This window comes from Diabrotica undecimpunctata, chromosome 9, assembly GCF_040954645.1.
Source record: "Diabrotica undecimpunctata isolate CICGRU chromosome 9, icDiaUnde3, whole genome shotgun sequence".
Taxonomy (NCBI): domain Eukaryota; kingdom Metazoa; phylum Arthropoda; class Insecta; order Coleoptera; family Chrysomelidae; genus Diabrotica; species Diabrotica undecimpunctata.
The window spans coordinates 40,299,432-40,316,362 of NC_092811.1; the positions used below are offsets into that span (position 1 = coordinate 40,299,432).

A 16,931-nucleotide genomic window follows, 5' to 3' on the forward strand; every position below is an offset into this window, starting at 1 on the left:
AACTGTTCGCACGCCCAGGGCCGCCCAGAGCCAGGCCGGGCCCCGGGGATGAGACCCGGCCGCCCCCCCCCCCAAACCCAGTTGAACGAAAATTCCCAAAAATCTGATAACTTATAAACTGGGATATGTAATAGTGAACACTCATGCTATTGACACTGGAAGGAAGCAAACTTTGTTTTTAATTATTTTCAATAGAACTGTTAGTTACAACATAACTTTTCTTGCTTTCATATCCGCAAAGTTTTGGATCACGTGGTCGAAATCATTCCCAAACCAGATAATCGTTGTTGACCCATAGTAGATCTGAAACAATTCTTAATTCGGCTCAAAACACTAAATGATCTCTCGGCCTGAGCAACGGATACTGGTAGGCAACAGAATATGCGAAGAGCAATGCACACATTGGTGAAAAGATTTGTCACATTAAGGGACACGAGCTTGTTCAAAAGTTTTGCTGGTTTCAGCGACGTATCTGAGATGTTTGATTTACTAACAGTTTTCAAGTAAATCATTTCATCAACTAGATCCCTGCTTACATCTGAATTGTACTCTTCGGCGAATCTTACACAACTTTCTGAGATCGTATTGTCGTCCATTTCGTTAAACTTCCATAAAAATGAAAATTTCATTTCGATTTCTCTCAGTGCTGTGAACCTCGTTTTTAGGTTGGCCACCAAAACATCAATTATTGTGTAAAAAACTTCTGTTTTGAAGCGTTCTTCCGGGGATAAATTTAACATTACATCTTCTGTAGCTGTTTCATCGTGAAAAGTCTTCCTCTTTCTCGCACGGGAAGTGGAGAGTTCCTGTTAGATACCATAAGCATTTGCAACATGTTTGCATTCAGACAATATCTTGTCCCAGTTATTTCTTAAGGCACTTAAATCATCAATTAGGCTCTCTATATTACTACTCTCAACATCGTCAAGGTCAGCGCTTCTGCGAATCGTGTGGCAGTGGCCGATAGAGCGAGCTTCCGATCAGGGGCTCCCACGCGCAATGAATTCCCGATATATTTTTATTAATTGTAACTTATGCAAAGAAATAGTTTCTTGCATATTGCTTTTTCCAAATGCATAATATTCCTTATAATAATTCCATAATTAAAACCGCAAGCAAATTCAATCTGTTGTAAAATATTTTAATAAAAGGAATTTTTTTAAATTTGCTAACGGCCGGGCCCGGGCCCCCTTGGGCCCCGGGGATTTGGCCCCCCCTGCCCCCCACTGGTCGGGCCTGCGCACACCACAGAATATTGAAGCGGTGCGAAACTCACTACACGCGAGTCCTCTAAGATTACTGCGACGAAGAAGCTTAAATCTGGGATTAAGCTATACCACTACAAGCAGAATTTTTGCATAAATATCTTTAGTTTCATTCATACAAAATCCAGATTGTGCAAGCCCTTAACGTTCAAGATTATTCCACCCGACTAGGGCTAGTTTATCTAGCTATTAAAAGCTCGAAACTGAAGTAGAAGATCAAGTGAATAAAGCAATCAGAGCCGCAGGTTACCTAAATGAAGAAATATGAAAAAATAAAAATATCGGGAAAAAAATAAAAATCAGAATTTACAAAACAATCATCAGACAAATAATAACATACGCGGCAGAAACACGACCTGACACAGAGAGGACAAAAAGGATGTTAGAAGTAGCAGAGAATAAAGCAGAAAAATTGATGGCAAGACACTATGGAACAGCGCTAGAAGTATAGATATACGACGTAGATTCAAGGTGGAGAACATCAAGAACTGGATGAGAAATAGAAGAGTAGAATAAAACGATCGTATAAGCCGAATGACAACAAATAGAGTAGCAAATACGGCAGGAGATGGTTCCCCAATAGAAAGACAATCAGTAGAAATACCACGAAAACGATGTAACGATAACTTACTGAAGACACATTGAAAAACAGACAAAGTCATGTCTACATAAAAAAAAGAAGAAGAAGAAGAAGACTAGGGTTTTGTGAACAAATGTTTTAGCGTATTATTGGAAACGACAACTTGCTGCATAATCTTTGGATGAGTGATGAAGCCCACTTTTATCTAAGTATGTATGTAAATAAACAAAATTTCCGTTATTGATCCGACAATAACGGAAACACCCCTATATTAAAAAAAGATAACCGTGTGGTGTGCAATTTCTTCGTTAGGCATTATCGGACCTTATTTTTTTTGGGGACAAGGTAACAGTAAACTCTATTCGCTACGTGAATTTTTTTTCTTCCGGGTTCAAGAATTATTGAGATGAACACACCACCTTTCAACAGGATGATGCAACATGTTACATCATGAGTGCCAATGGATTTACTAAGAAGGTCGTTCCCTGGTCGTCTTATGAGTAAAAACGGCGATATTTCCTGGCCAAAATTTGCTTGTATCTAAAGTCAAAAGTGTTTCAAAGTAAACCCGAAGAACTATGGAGGATTTGATCTGCTACTCGGTTAGATACTTGCATTTCTGGATACTCTCTGCAAAATTCAGCATACAGATTTTGTAGATAGCCGTTCGTTTTTTGACCGAGGTTTGTCACCTTTAATAAGAGCGCAAAATATTTTCAGTCATGGACACAATCCATTTTATGCACTGTCTTAGTCGTCCCGCTTGAGTGAGCGCTGACTGATGTTCCAGCGCAGCACCTTCAGGGAGTGGAGCTCTTGTTTTTACTGTTTCTGATAGTATAACAGGGGCCCGCCTCCACAACTCTCTGCCACCGACGTCCTGCATGCTGTCACGTCCAGCGCCATCTCCAGACCTGCCCTGGCAATCCCTAGAATCCCTGGGAAACAGAAGAAGTAGAAGATCAAGTAAATAGAGTAAACAAAGCCGCACGTGGCCTGAATAGAACAATATGGAGAAATAATAATATCGGAAAGAAATAAAAGGCAGAATTAACAAAACAGTGATCAGCCAAGTAATGACATATGCAGTAGAAACATGACCTGTCACAGAGAAGACAAAAAGGATGTTAGAAATAGTAGAGATAAAAACACTTCGAAAAATAGATGGTAAAACAATATTGGACAGGGCCAGAAGTACAGGTATAAACTGGTTAAGAAATAGAAAAGTAGAATGTAACAATCATATAAGCCGAATGACAACAAATAAAGTAGAAAACACGGTGAAAGACGGTTTTCCAATAGGAAGACGTTCAGTAAGAAGTGTAATGTAAACATAGCAAGGAAGTAAAGAAGGAAAAATTAAGAGGTAATTAGCCTAGTAAAGAGTAATAATTATATATTCCAAATTAATAAAGAATAAATTCGACACAGTTCAACGTATACATTTCAAATTAAAAACAAAACAATTTACCCAGTTTAACACAAGCCTGAATGTTTAAAAAATTACGACACTTAGACCTTGTTGGAAATTAATACAAGGTACGAATTGTTAAACAAGTGATAAGAATTGAGCTGACTAAGAAGTTTTACATAGCGTGATCCAGTTTAACACATGGAATAGATGGCATAATCAGCGAAAACGTAGAAACAAACCTCCACTTCGGACGTGACAAAAAGAATCTAAGGTACGAGTTGGCAATAGATAAAACGGAACGAAGCAGGCCAGCGTCCAGTAAGAGCGCGGCGCCCGAGAGTGGCCCACGCGAGAGGCGCGGCGGCCACCCGCCGCGCGGGTGTTTAACTCGACGAGATAGTGTGACGTATAAGTGCCGGCAACTGGAGATTCGAAAGTTCGCGATCTCGAATCCCTGTAGGACTGGAGGCGTATTCATTAGCTAGAGCCTAAATACGCTAAAGTAACTAAGACCTATATACTAACCCAAGGTATATTCTAATGATACGGAATTGTCCGACCTTTAATTCCTTGCTCGTCTCCCTTCGCGCCTGATCGAAATATTATTGGTCATAACTGATATTTTGTAGTGTACAGTCTGTTTAATACATTGTTAACTCGAAATTTGTTTTTGTTATTCCTGGCCGTTACAGGTAGAGACTAGAAGAGATACACATTTCCGCTTATGCAGTGTCCGGCTTCTAACGTAAGCCCATAGCCTCTCACTCTTTGCAGGACCTGAGACCGAGAAGTCCTTAATCCCCTTCCTTCCAAAAAAAATTCCCTACCCTCTTGTAAATCCGCTAGGGCGGAACCAGTCAGTCCAGACTAGTGGAACCAGTAAGCCTTGCCCCGCTCGCAGGGATAAGTATCCTCTAAGAATTGTAGATGCATTGATAAGGATATTGAAACAGACGTCTTCTGCAATGGTGACAGCCTTTATTAGAGTGGAGACAATTCATTAGAGGGGTTTATTAGATTTATTTACAGCTTCAATCCTAAATTATTACAGCTAGCCACCCCAATTTATTATAGAAGACCACAAAAACAATGAAATGGCAACGTACTGGAGGCAAATTGACAAACAGACATGTCATGTCTACATAAAAATAAGAAGAAGAACTAATATTTTGGCACTATATTATACGGGGTATCACAGATATTTTTATGTTTCCATAATTTACGCGCAAAATGTGTAAAACGTTACTTGCTTGACTTTGTTTGCAATACAATTAACTGATAATTCAAGGGCCCATCAAAATTACCTAACATGGCCAATATTGCAACTTTTTCATAGTTTCATATAATTGCATTGCAGATTAAAATTTCCATCTGCAGTGCAATTCTCTCAATGGTTTTCATTCTTGGACGGAAGGTAACAGTGGCTGAGCTCCAAGGAGTTTTTTAATTAAATTTAAAATGGTGGAATAATGCAATTTGTGTTCATTTCAATTCGAATTTGTTTTTGTTGCACCTAAAGTAACAATAAACGAGAAAACTTTTGTATGAATACCTACTAGAAATGAAACTAATTTCGCAGAATAATTATGAACGGCTCTTGAGGATGATGCGAAAACGATTAGTGAGTTAAAATTTTAAGCGATTATTTAGTAATTTAGTGGAGTTTTAAAAGTGGAGTTTTTTGTATTAAACAGACCAAAATTAGATACATATAAATAAATGAGTTATTTCTCGTTTTATCCAATATTGTGTTATTTTACCAAATAGACTTCTAGATAAAATTAACGCGTTGTTTTTTTACTTTTGATATAACTTAAAAACGTTTATAGTTTTAATTCGGTATATATAATATATAGTTTGATTTTAATTTTAACAGTTTAATAACAACAAGGAAAGATGTATTAAATAGATGGGTGGAATAATTTAACCAGGCACTTAATATAGAGGAAGAAAAAGAAAACCTGGAAGACGAAAGAGATTAGGTAAGGAGAGCAGAGGAGAGGGAAGGGAAACTACCCACGGTTCTTAAAGTTAAAGATGCAGTGAAAAAACTAGCCAAAAACAAATCACCTGGAATAAATAATCTCTCAGCTGAACTATATAAAGAAGGTGGCCATGACACCATAATGGCATTACAGTAGCTTATAAAAGAAATATGAATACAGAAATCCCTTCCCAATGATTGGAATTAGAGACCGACCGAATGTGATTTTTTTGGCAGAAGCCGAAGCCGATGCCGAAGTTCGGCCTGTAGGTTACCTTCGGCCGAAGCCGAAGCCGAAGCCGAAGGTGACTAAAAATATACCTATTATATGTTAAAAATTTAAATAATGTGCTTTATTTTTTTATTACCTGATAAGTGGTAAACAAAAATATGAAAGTATGAGATAAAAAGTCAAACACTTATACATTATTTGGTAATAGAAGCGATAATAAAAATAAATAACATTATAAAACATTAAAGTCGAATAATTTATAGTCAATAGTCTTTGTTTTGCCATTTAGGTATCTAGTCAAAACACCAGTAATCGTGAGTTTTAACAAATACAATAAAATTATTATTATCAGAATTTTACTACGTGAGAAATATTCAAATGATGATCTTTGAGACATCTTGGCATATTGTTAAAATTTATATCCTACCTAATACCTGACCTAAAAGTTTGTAAAACGTTTTAGTTAAGGGTATAAAATAGGGTGTAAATATTATTTAAATTATCAAAGACTCGCCGAAGCATATTGTTCAGAGATTGTTTCATTTCTATAGTATAGTAGTATAGTATACTGACAGAGCATTTTATTATTCCACCTTCGGCGAAACCTTCGGCTTTGTTTCGGCCGAAGCCAAATTTAGGCCTAAGGTTAAAATATTGGCCGAAGGTGGCCGAAGCCGATGCCGAAGCCGATTAATCGGTCGGTCTCTAATTGGAATATTGGAATACTTTGCACTGTACACAAAAAGGGATATCTTTGAATGCTCTAACCACAGAGGAATTACGCTTCTAAATGCAGCGTATAAAATATTTTCCACAGTACTATGTTACTGTATGGCACAATATTTAGAACGGATAGTAGGAAAATAACAGGCTGGTTTCAGAGGTGGTAAATCTACAATTCATCAGATTGCAACTCTGAAACAAATTTTGGAAAAAACACTGGAATATGGCATTGATATTCATCACATATTTATAGACTACAAAGCAGTCTACGACTCTGTAAATAGAACAGAAATGTTCAAAGGAATAAAAGAGCAAGAAATACCAAATAAGTTGGTTAATTTACCAAAACTAACTCTTAAAAAAGTTAAATGTAAGATACGAATTCAGGGAGAACTGTCTGAACCTTTTAAAACAAATAACGGGCTGCGCCAGGGTGACACTATATCCCTCCTCCTATATTCTGTTCAATCTGGCTCTGAAAACAGTAATATGTATGTCATCTTCTTCTTCAAGTGCCATCTCTACGGCGGAGGTCGGCAATCATCATAGATATTCGAACTTGTGAGACGGCTGCTCTGAAAAGTTCATTTGATGTAGATCCGTACCACTATCTCAGGTTGCGCAGCCATGACATTCTACGCCTCACTATGCTTCTCTTTCGTTGGATCTTTCCCTGCATAATTAGTTGAAGCAAGGTGTATTTCTCTCCACGTGTAATATGTCCGAGGCATTCCAATTTTCTTGTTTTAATTATATTTAAAATTTCTATTTCTTTATTCATCCTTCTCAGAACCTCTTTGTTTGTGACGTGTTCTGTCCACGATATTTTCAGAATTCTTCTATACACCCACAACTCGAATGATTCCAGTTTTTTCATTGATGTCGCATTCAAGATCCAAGATTCCATTCCATAAAATAAAGTCGAAAAAACATAGCACCTCGCCAACTTAACTCTTAGTTCCAATTATAAATCCCTTGTACATAGCACTCTTCTCATTTTGTTGAAATTTGCTCTTGTCTTTTCTATTCTGATTTTGATCTCCTGAATGTAATTATTTGTTGAGTTAATCATTGTTCCCAGATATGCATATTTGTCCACTTGTTCGACGTTGGTTCCGTTTATTAGAAGATACTTTTTATTTCTTAGAGTTTTTTAAATTCTCATAAATTTCCTCTTCTTGACATTCATTGTTAGACCATACTCTTTTCAATACTCCGCTATTCTGGTCACCAGTCTTTGAAGATCTTCAATATTTTCGGCTAAGATCACAGTGTCGTCCGCATATCTAATGTTGTTAATGGAAACTCCATTTACCTTTATTCCAGCTGTTTGACCCTCAAGAGCGTTTTTTAGGATCTCTTCTTCAGAGTATGAGTGAGTCCCTGTCTCACTCCACATCTTATTTCAATTTCTTCTGACAGCTGTTCGTTAACACGTACTTTTTCTCGCTGTTTATAGTATAAATTTGATATGATCCTGAGCTCGTTGTAGTCAATCTTCTTTGATTTCAGGACATTCATTAATTGTTTATTCCGTGCTTTATCGAATGCTTTATTATAGTCAATAAAACATACGTATATATGTTGATAGATAGACCCATTGATACCCATTAGTCAGAGAAGAAGAGGAAGACCCAGAACAAGGTTGCTTGGTAGCATCAATGAAGACATGAGAAATATGGGAATACCTTCTTGGCGGAAAAAGGCGATGGATAGGGACGACTGGAGAGAAATTCTTGAGGATACTAGGACCCACACAGAGTTAAAAAGCCAGAATAATGATGATGATAGTTTTTTTAACGATAAGTGGGTTTCTGTCGGAATTGATTCAGTTTGACCGGTTTGATATTTACCAAACTTAATGAAACCTCACAGACGACACTGCTAGACAAACAAATCAACGTTGGAGCCCCAAGATACAATATTGGTGACCTTACAAAGGTATTATGACCAAAACAAAAATCACAAATGAGATGGGTAAATGCCATCAAAAAAATAGCCAGAACAAATTGGAAGTATGTTGTTCAGGATAGAGATCGATGAAAGGAGTTTGAAGAGGCCTATATCCAAAAATTAACTATAGAAAGCTAAGAAGAAGAAAAATAATTGACGATATGTTTAATAGATTCTCTTTGCACAAACAAGAAAGAGTGACAACACACCTACAGCCATCGGGAAGCTATGGAATTGAATCCGCTTACAGGTCAAAATTTCAAAAATTAACTTAACCCTTAAGTACACACCGTCGATACAGACTGGATTCCGATAGGGCAAAAGCGTCGTTTGCCATTTATTTGAATTTAAGCAGCAGGTACCGTCTACTAGATGGGATCATAGTGTCAAAGTTAGTTTTGGATTTATTTAAATATAATGGAAAAGGGACCACTTTATCCAAAGCGAGTAATCTACGGGGACAAGACTCTTGAAGACGTTCTCCTAAAGTAATTTGAAGAGGATAACAGCGATAACAGGATATACAATTAGAATATGATAAAGATTTTGCTATGGAGAGCGATCACGATTTACAATCTGCGTTTGAACTTGTGTTTTGGTTTGCTTTATCACAGGTAATGAGAATATGGATGTTGAAGGGTCCGAGAGCGAAAGTGAGGATACCGACTGTGTAGAAAATAAAAACGAAGGAAAAATAGATCCAAATTATATTCAAAATGAATAAATAAAAATGAAGAAGTACAGGTTAAGATGGTTAGTTCATGTTCAATATTAAAATGCTAATCGCCAATATCAATAATTGCTGATTTGCACATTACTAGTGCAAATACTCATGTACTCATGTACTTCTATAAAGAAGTAGAAGAGAAGTCCAAAGAGGACCTGGGGGAAGCTGTTAGGAAGGATATATATGTGAAGTAGATTGATATTGGTGTAATTTAAGATACAAATTTGTCGTTAAATAAAATTAGGAAATCCGACTGCATATGAATAAAATCAAAGCCAAAGATGGTGATGATTTATAATAGCAAGGTCATAAATGCAGATGATCTAGTTATTACAGTCAGAAGAAAATATGGTAATGTGCTATCCAACACACTCCAAAAAACATTAAATAGTAAAACAATAGTAGGTATTTAGTTTCACAAGATAACAGAAACTAGATAACGTCTGGATAAACGCTCTGTATGGAGAAACTCTCAAAGAGGCCAATGAAGTCAAATATCTAGGAGTAATTCTAGATAAGCGAGTTGCGTGAAACGTTGATTTGGTAAAAATAACCAACATTGCAAAGCTTTCTCATTATAAATGTCGAAGAATATGTGAAAACACTGGGGTCTGAAATCCAAACAGATTTATTGGCTATTTATGACTATAGTCTGGCCTATAACTACGTATAGCGTACTAATATAGTGGTCTAAACGACAAGATAAGAAGCTGAGAGAAGAACCAAAGAGAAGCTGAATAAGTTTCAATAACAAGCATACTTAATCATAACAGGAACGATATTGACTACCCCAACCACCTCCATGTAGGTCTTGCTTAACCTCCCTTCATTACATATATGGATGGAAAAGGAGACAAAGGTTGAAGAATACAGAAGACGAGCAAGGTGCCAGTAAGCAGGGCAAAAGGATACCGGAATCAAATGTAGGGGGATAATTAAAAATCACGCAGAGCTGGAAATGATACTACATGCAATGCAATATAAATATAATTTAGAAAAGCATTTACAGGAAAGAACGAATGGGACTGCTGGTATACCGATGTTTCTAAAACCGATGAAGGGGTTGGAGCTGGAGTATACATGGGAAAACCAAAGACTAAGCCTAAGTGAAAGCCTAGGTAATCACTCTACTATCTTCCAAGAGCAGAAATCTATGCTATAGAAATGTACCTACAGGAACTCATCACAAGGAACTGAAGGGCCAAATCTATAAAAAAAAATTGCTTACAGCCAGGCGACATTAAAGTCACTGGTATCGAATCGGATTGACACCAAGTTAGTTTGGAACTGTCTTTAGAATCTGATTCGGATCGGAAAAAGTAACAGTTAGTGGGGGGGCAAAGGAAACATTCATAGGTCCAGAACTTGTCGTTGGCATAGCAAAAAACATAACCAAAAGAACGTTATTGAATTGGGTGAAAGAAATGAAACGTAACCACTAATACGGACAAGAAAATCTCAAATACTTAAAGGCTTTTATACACGAACCTTCAAAGAAAAGATCCAAAGATATACTAGAGAGAATGGTAGTGTTCTGCTTATTGTCGTAGGTCTCCTACCAAGACACTGTCACCTCAAGTGGTACATGAACAAAATTGAACTGGCAGAAAGTGTAAACTGCATATTCTGTCAGGCTAATGACGTGACGGCGAAAAACGTTCTGTGTAACTGCCCAAGGTTGAATAGGATAAGGCTCAATACATTTGTGCATGACCAACTTAAGCCCTACCACTTTGTAGAAGTGTCAACTGTCGTAATAAACTTTGTTTAACCCTACAGCAGACTACCGTTTCATAACCGGGCCCGCTGTGTATTTTGTACACAAAACACATTTTAGTTGATTTTACCAAATTTAGTGCGTTTTAACAAAATGACAACCACGATTTACAAAAATAGTTTATTGTTACATAAAATAATAAACATAAAACATGTACCTACGGGTTACTTCACTCGATTTCTTCTGATTGCTGCCGTTCATTGTTCTTACATTTTACGCAGGTAATTGTGGTTTCTGAATGCATTTTACATACAAATATTCTACATAGCCCACATCTAACTGTTGTGCTGGAATTTTTTGAGCCTGGACATATTGCACAACGTCCACGTTTTCTAGAGCTTTGCACTTCTGTTCTAGTAGGTTCTTCACATGATTTATATTTCATTAGAAAACCTTGAATATCCTGAGGAAGATATCGCATTGTCGCTCTTTCTGAAAGATGTACTTTCATTAAACTCAAGCTTAAATTCTTTAGAAAAATTCGACGACATATTTTGGGATTTGTTTTATTGGCACAAAACAACACCTGCGCGTTGATACCCGCCATATCCATTAGAGAAAAAAATATAATTAGTGGCCATCTCCTGGTTATTCTTTTTACAGAATATGATGCACACATTTGGTCAATAGTATGCACACCGCCTTTTGTGGCATTATAATCCAGAATAATTTCTGGTTTTTTAGTTTCGACGTCTACGGTGGCAGTGTCATGCATCGTGGATAAAAGTATGACCGACTTACTTTTTTTTGGAACAAATGAAACCAAAGTGACATTTTTCTGGAATCCCCAAAGAGTGACGTTCCCACTTCTTTTTGTTTTTGGGGTAAAAATTCAATAGGTATTTCCCTTTTGTTTTTTCTCAAAGTGCCAATTGTAGTTATTTTATTTTCCAAAAGGGAAATAGCTAAAGGATAACTGGTATACCAATTATCGGTTGTCAAATTGCGATTTGAACCTTTTATATAATCAATAAGCCTATCTACAAATCACTGGGAGAGTTTGATACAGTATAAGGCCCCTCAGGTTGCCGTCCACAATAAACCTCTAAATTTCCAACAAAGTAAGTTTGTGCATCGCCCAAAATGAACAGCTTGATACCGTATTTTGCTGGTTTATTTGGTAAATACTGGATGAAACTACAAAGTCCTCTGAATCCCTCTAGTTTTTCGTCTATTATAACAAATTCACCAAGATTATAGGAATTTTTACAGTTACTAACAAATGCGTCCAATATTTTTCTAATTGGTGCAAGTTTGTCATATATTTTCCGTTCATGTCCTGTGGTTTTGTCATCAAAGCGCATTGAACGTAACAAAAATAAAAATTTTTTGTAACTGGTTATAGCTCTAAGAATTTCTATACCTGTTCCATCGGATGTCCAAAGTTCAAGTGCGTTAGTATGGTTAGCCTTTTTAGTGCCTAGGAGGTAAAGCACTCCCAGTAACGCCATTATTTCACTTTTTGAAGTATGTTTCATATCTCGTTCTCTTTTATATTGAACAGATTCTTTTTTACTATCAATGTACAAATTAGTAAATTGTACGATGTTCTCTAATATATCAGAATCTATAATTTTTTCAAAAGCTGAAAGTTCTGAGGTCACTTTTGAAGCCATTGCCTTTGGTCCTGGAAGTATTTTGATAATATTTTTCTTTTTAATTTTTGATTGCGACGACAGCGGAGTCTTACGCCATGCAGTTTTTTTATCTTTACCTTGAAAATGTTCGAAACCAGTCGTACTTACTGCAGTATTATCTTCGAAGTTACTGGCTCTGTCGTGGTCATTCTGTTCTTGTTCAGATTCAGAATTGTGGTCATCATGGTGTATTATTTCTTCATCTGTCTCAGATTCATCGGAATATTCTATTTCACTAGTTTCTGTTTCTGGGTCTTCATTAGGAATTTTATATAACTCAGCCTCAGTTAAAAACTTCTTTCTAGCCTGCAAAAATAAAAAAAAAGTAACACACAAATAATATAACAATGCAACTAAATTCTTACATGATATTCTCTCAGCGTAGCCGTTATATTTCTTCTCAATAATGTTACAATATCCTGTTCAACCTAAAATAAAGTAAAACTAAAGTTAATTTGACTTTAATTTCGAATTACAACTTTTTATAAAGTAAAATAATTAATGGATAAAATACTTACACTAGAAGGCGCGCCGTGTATTATGTACACAAAACCGTCACACTCTCGTAGTTCTAAGAATTCTCACAAAACTCAGCTGCAACAAAAAATATTACTCAACTATTCGAACGACAGATCTCTACTGGACGAATAGACGCGACGATATCGCCAGATTGACGACACTTCTATTTTTAGACGACTTTTTCTATTAGACGTGTACAAAATACATGGGCGCGCCCGCTCGAGGGTTAAACGGCTGGGCTGAACAGACAACTCTTACCTAGTGATGAGCCACAATAGACCTCGGATGGTTAAGCACCCACTCATATTGAATCTCAACTAAAACTATCCTAAGTCTGCTCCAAAAATTTTGTTTGTTGGATTAACAACAATTATCACTATAACGATTTATACAACCATCGTTATGAAGAGCTATTTTTTTCAGTTGTTTGGGCTGCATTTTACAGAAGCATAAACATGTTTAACAAAAACGAAGTTATAAACTGTCTATAACTATTACTGTAATTGCAATAATTAACTACTCTTCTCAAAACGTTAATATAAAGTCCTTTTATGTTATTATTTATATAAATATTTTAAATCATCTCTTACAACTTCTGAAATATAAAGTCCTACAATTTATAGAAATTTAGTTCGACGAGTTATAATGCTGTTATATAAAATAAATCGTATGAGTGATTGTAACGAAGTCAAACAATCAAGTTAAAGTTTTGTTGTTGTAGTACACAATACTACTGATCAATATACTTTTCCAGTGAACTCTGCCCTCGACTTGACTTATTCTGATATTGGACATTCTCGGGTAACCCACATTATCAAAGTTTTAAATGGACTAACACTGTGCCCTTCACTCTGTAAACGTATTCGGAATAGTTTCGAAAATGTTTGGGAAGTATGGAGACAACATGAGACGGTTCTAATGGAAATGTTGGAATACAGTTAATTACTATGTGTTAGTTTATTGTTTTTAAATTGTTATATAGCTTTTTTATTTTAGTAAATGTATACAGTATATGGAGGTAATTCTTATCGTCACATGATATTTTTTCTTAACCTTTCTGGCGACAGAACTTTGTTGGTTGATTAAAATAAAATCTGTAAACAAAAAATTAAATATCCTGATAGTGAACTCAATTAGCGCAAAAGGATAGAGCTACTACAAATTAACGGTAAAAATACTAGACTTAATCTAATACAAGTGTACATGCACCCACAGCAGACAAAAAAGAAAATGAGGTGGAAGAATTTAATGCAAAAATCGGTAAAGAAAAAGTAGCTGATCACTGGAGGATACGAATTAGGCCCACGCAATGACAAAAGCAAACGTCTAATACAATTTTACCAGGTAGAAGAATATGTGGTATCAAAAACATGGTTTAAACTACCTCACAGGCGAATCTACACATGAAAATCACCTCAAAACAATAATCAAAAGATTGTAAGCAATCTAATTGATTTTGCTTTGGTTATTTATAGATTTAAATCAAGTATCCAGAGTGCAAAAAACCTATCCGGGTATGGACGTAGAAACAGACAAAAATCCAGTTTTAATCAATTGTCATACAAAAATTAAAAACAATATGCCAAACCAAACCAAAAAATTGCAATATTAAAATACTTCGAAACGAAGCTAAAAAAAAAATAGCAACCAAACTTAATGAAGACCTGAATAAACATAACATACCCACTCTAGCTGATAACAAAGAAAGAATAATTATAGAAAGAAGCGAAAAAATTCAAGTATGAGAGGAATTTATCGAAAAATCCTTTGCGGATGACAGACCTGAATTGCAACAGACTTCGACGTAGGAGATGGAAGGATCCCCAATCCTAGAGAGGTATTGAAAGAATTGGAGAGCTTGTGGACTGGAAGAACTATATATAAATGTAATAAAACTAATAGATAATAACAACAAAAAACTGCAAACATATATTTTTAACATCATATATGAAAGTGGCGTGGGGGATAAAGAGGTAGAATGCGAAAACATGGAGTTGTTTAGAGATTCCAGTTTACTCCAATTAGCCGCTTCTACTCAAATATGACCTCACCTTTACGCTGGTGTCCCCTGTAAAATAAACAACCCAACTGGAGATCTGGTATTTAACCCAGGTGGAAAGTTTGGCCAGGAACTGATGAAAGTGGGTGAAATGGCCTTCCGCAAAGGGGGTTTGGCGTTGAATTAACTATCTAACTCTGTAAAAAACCTTTTTTTATGAGAGTTACAGAGAAACAAAATGGAACTGTCTAACCTACGACGAACTCGCAAACCAAATAAGGATAATGATTTAAAAATTTGCACGTGGAAGGTAAGAAGTCTTTATCAGTCTGGAGCCACGGTTTGCTCATACAAGAAATAAATAAAGCCATAGCAGATATCAATGCTGTACAGGAAATGATGTGGACTAGCACAGGCATCCTGGAAAAAAATAACTGCAATATTTACTACAGTGGACACCTTACCCGACACGAATTTGGTACCGGATTTATCATAAGCAGCAAGGTCAAACATACTGTAATTAATTTCAAAGCTATTGATCATAGGATATGTCGAATAAGACTTAAAGAGAAGTTCGCTAATATTAGCATTATTAGCATCCACTTAGATGGGCTGAACACATTGCTAGAATGTCAGATCCAGTGGCGGCTTTTGGGTGTAGGCAGGATAGGCCGGGCCTACCCAATAATTTTAAGAGCTTTAGAATTGAAAAACATATATTCAAAAATTATGTTAAGGCATGTAAATAACTTTTAAATGTACTAAATCACTTAATACATTAGCGTCCGTTAAAACAACTATGTTATTATATTACCACAGAAAGCATCGAATCGTATTCAGGCATTTTAAATATCATTAATAGGCCTGATTGGAACTGGCCGACCCAGCTCACATAAGATCCCCGTACAAAAAGCGTTTGAAGTTAAGCAGCTTGCCGGACAACGATTTATATTGTCGTATTTATGCTTGCTGTTTAGGCACCAGACGATCGGGCCTACGCCGATCATCGTTGTCACTTGTAACGTAATTATCGAATTGTAATATAAATTTTCTTTTAAATTATGATAAAAAAATATGTAACATAATCTATAATTGTAACATATTTTCAAACAAACAACACAATTGCAAACAAGTGCACGGTTGCCCAAATAAATTTAAAAAAAATCGTAAAGTTCGAAAAAAAAAAAAGATTCCCACTCTCACAAAAAAAAAATATGTATTACACACACTGGCGGCTACAGAATTTTTTTTGGGGAGGCCATGGATCTTGAGGGTGATTACTTTTCTCTGATGCAAGGTCACTTTTCGTCTTACCACCAATAGAATAAGTGGGTTTTCAAATATTTTTAGGGGGGGGGGGGTCATGACCTCGTGACCCCTCCCTCTGGATCCGCCACTGATTACACATAGCTATATGTAATTTGCTGGCTTGGCCTACCCAAAATTTTACCACACTAGCCGCCACTGGTCAGATCACGAAGACACGAAGAGATTACCATTTTCAAAACCAGCGGTCACAAGAAGTAGAGGACGACCACGAAGGCAATGAATTGATGATGTGGAAGAAGACTTATAGATTCTAAGGATCAGAAGATGGAGGAAAGTAACCAGGAATCGACAAAAGTGGCTACTTTTTTGTGAGCAGGCCAAGATCCACAACGGATTGTCGAGCCACTTATGATGATGATGAAAGTGGCGTAGTACCAAAGGAATGGCTTAACTCAGAATTCAAACCTATACCAAAGAAATCCAGTTCCCGCAAATGCGACTAATATTGTCCCATTCGTTTAATGAGTCAGTTAGTAAAAATATTTTTAAAGATCATAAAGAATCAAATTTATAAAAAATGTAAAATAGACATAAGTACTATAAACACTCATTCAAAAATGCCTCGATCACCAAAAAAAATATACCTCTGTTTCATCGACTACATGACATAACAGTAAAGTATGTATTAAATAAAGAAAACTAATTTCATTATATAATATGTTAACAATAAACAAAAGTATGGCTGTAATAGGGCTATAATAAGAGAAGGATTTATCCTCTAATAACTTTTCGTTATTGTTACAATTTAACTGATTAAAAAATACATAGATATATAAGGAAATTAGTTTTTTT

General features: G+C 36.0%; 1 protein-coding gene across 1 annotated transcript; it reads right to left on the bottom strand.

Annotated features, from left to right (window-relative positions):
• Positions 1 to 248: 248 nt before the first annotated feature.
• On the bottom strand, positions 249 to 740 carry LOC140450548 (zinc finger MYM-type protein 1-like). Its single transcript, XM_072544203.1, has one exon. The coding sequence runs from the start codon at positions 738 to 740 to the stop codon at positions 249 to 251; it is 492 nt and encodes a 163-aa protein (XP_072400304.1).
• Between the last annotated feature and the right edge of the window lie 16,191 nt (positions 741 to 16,931).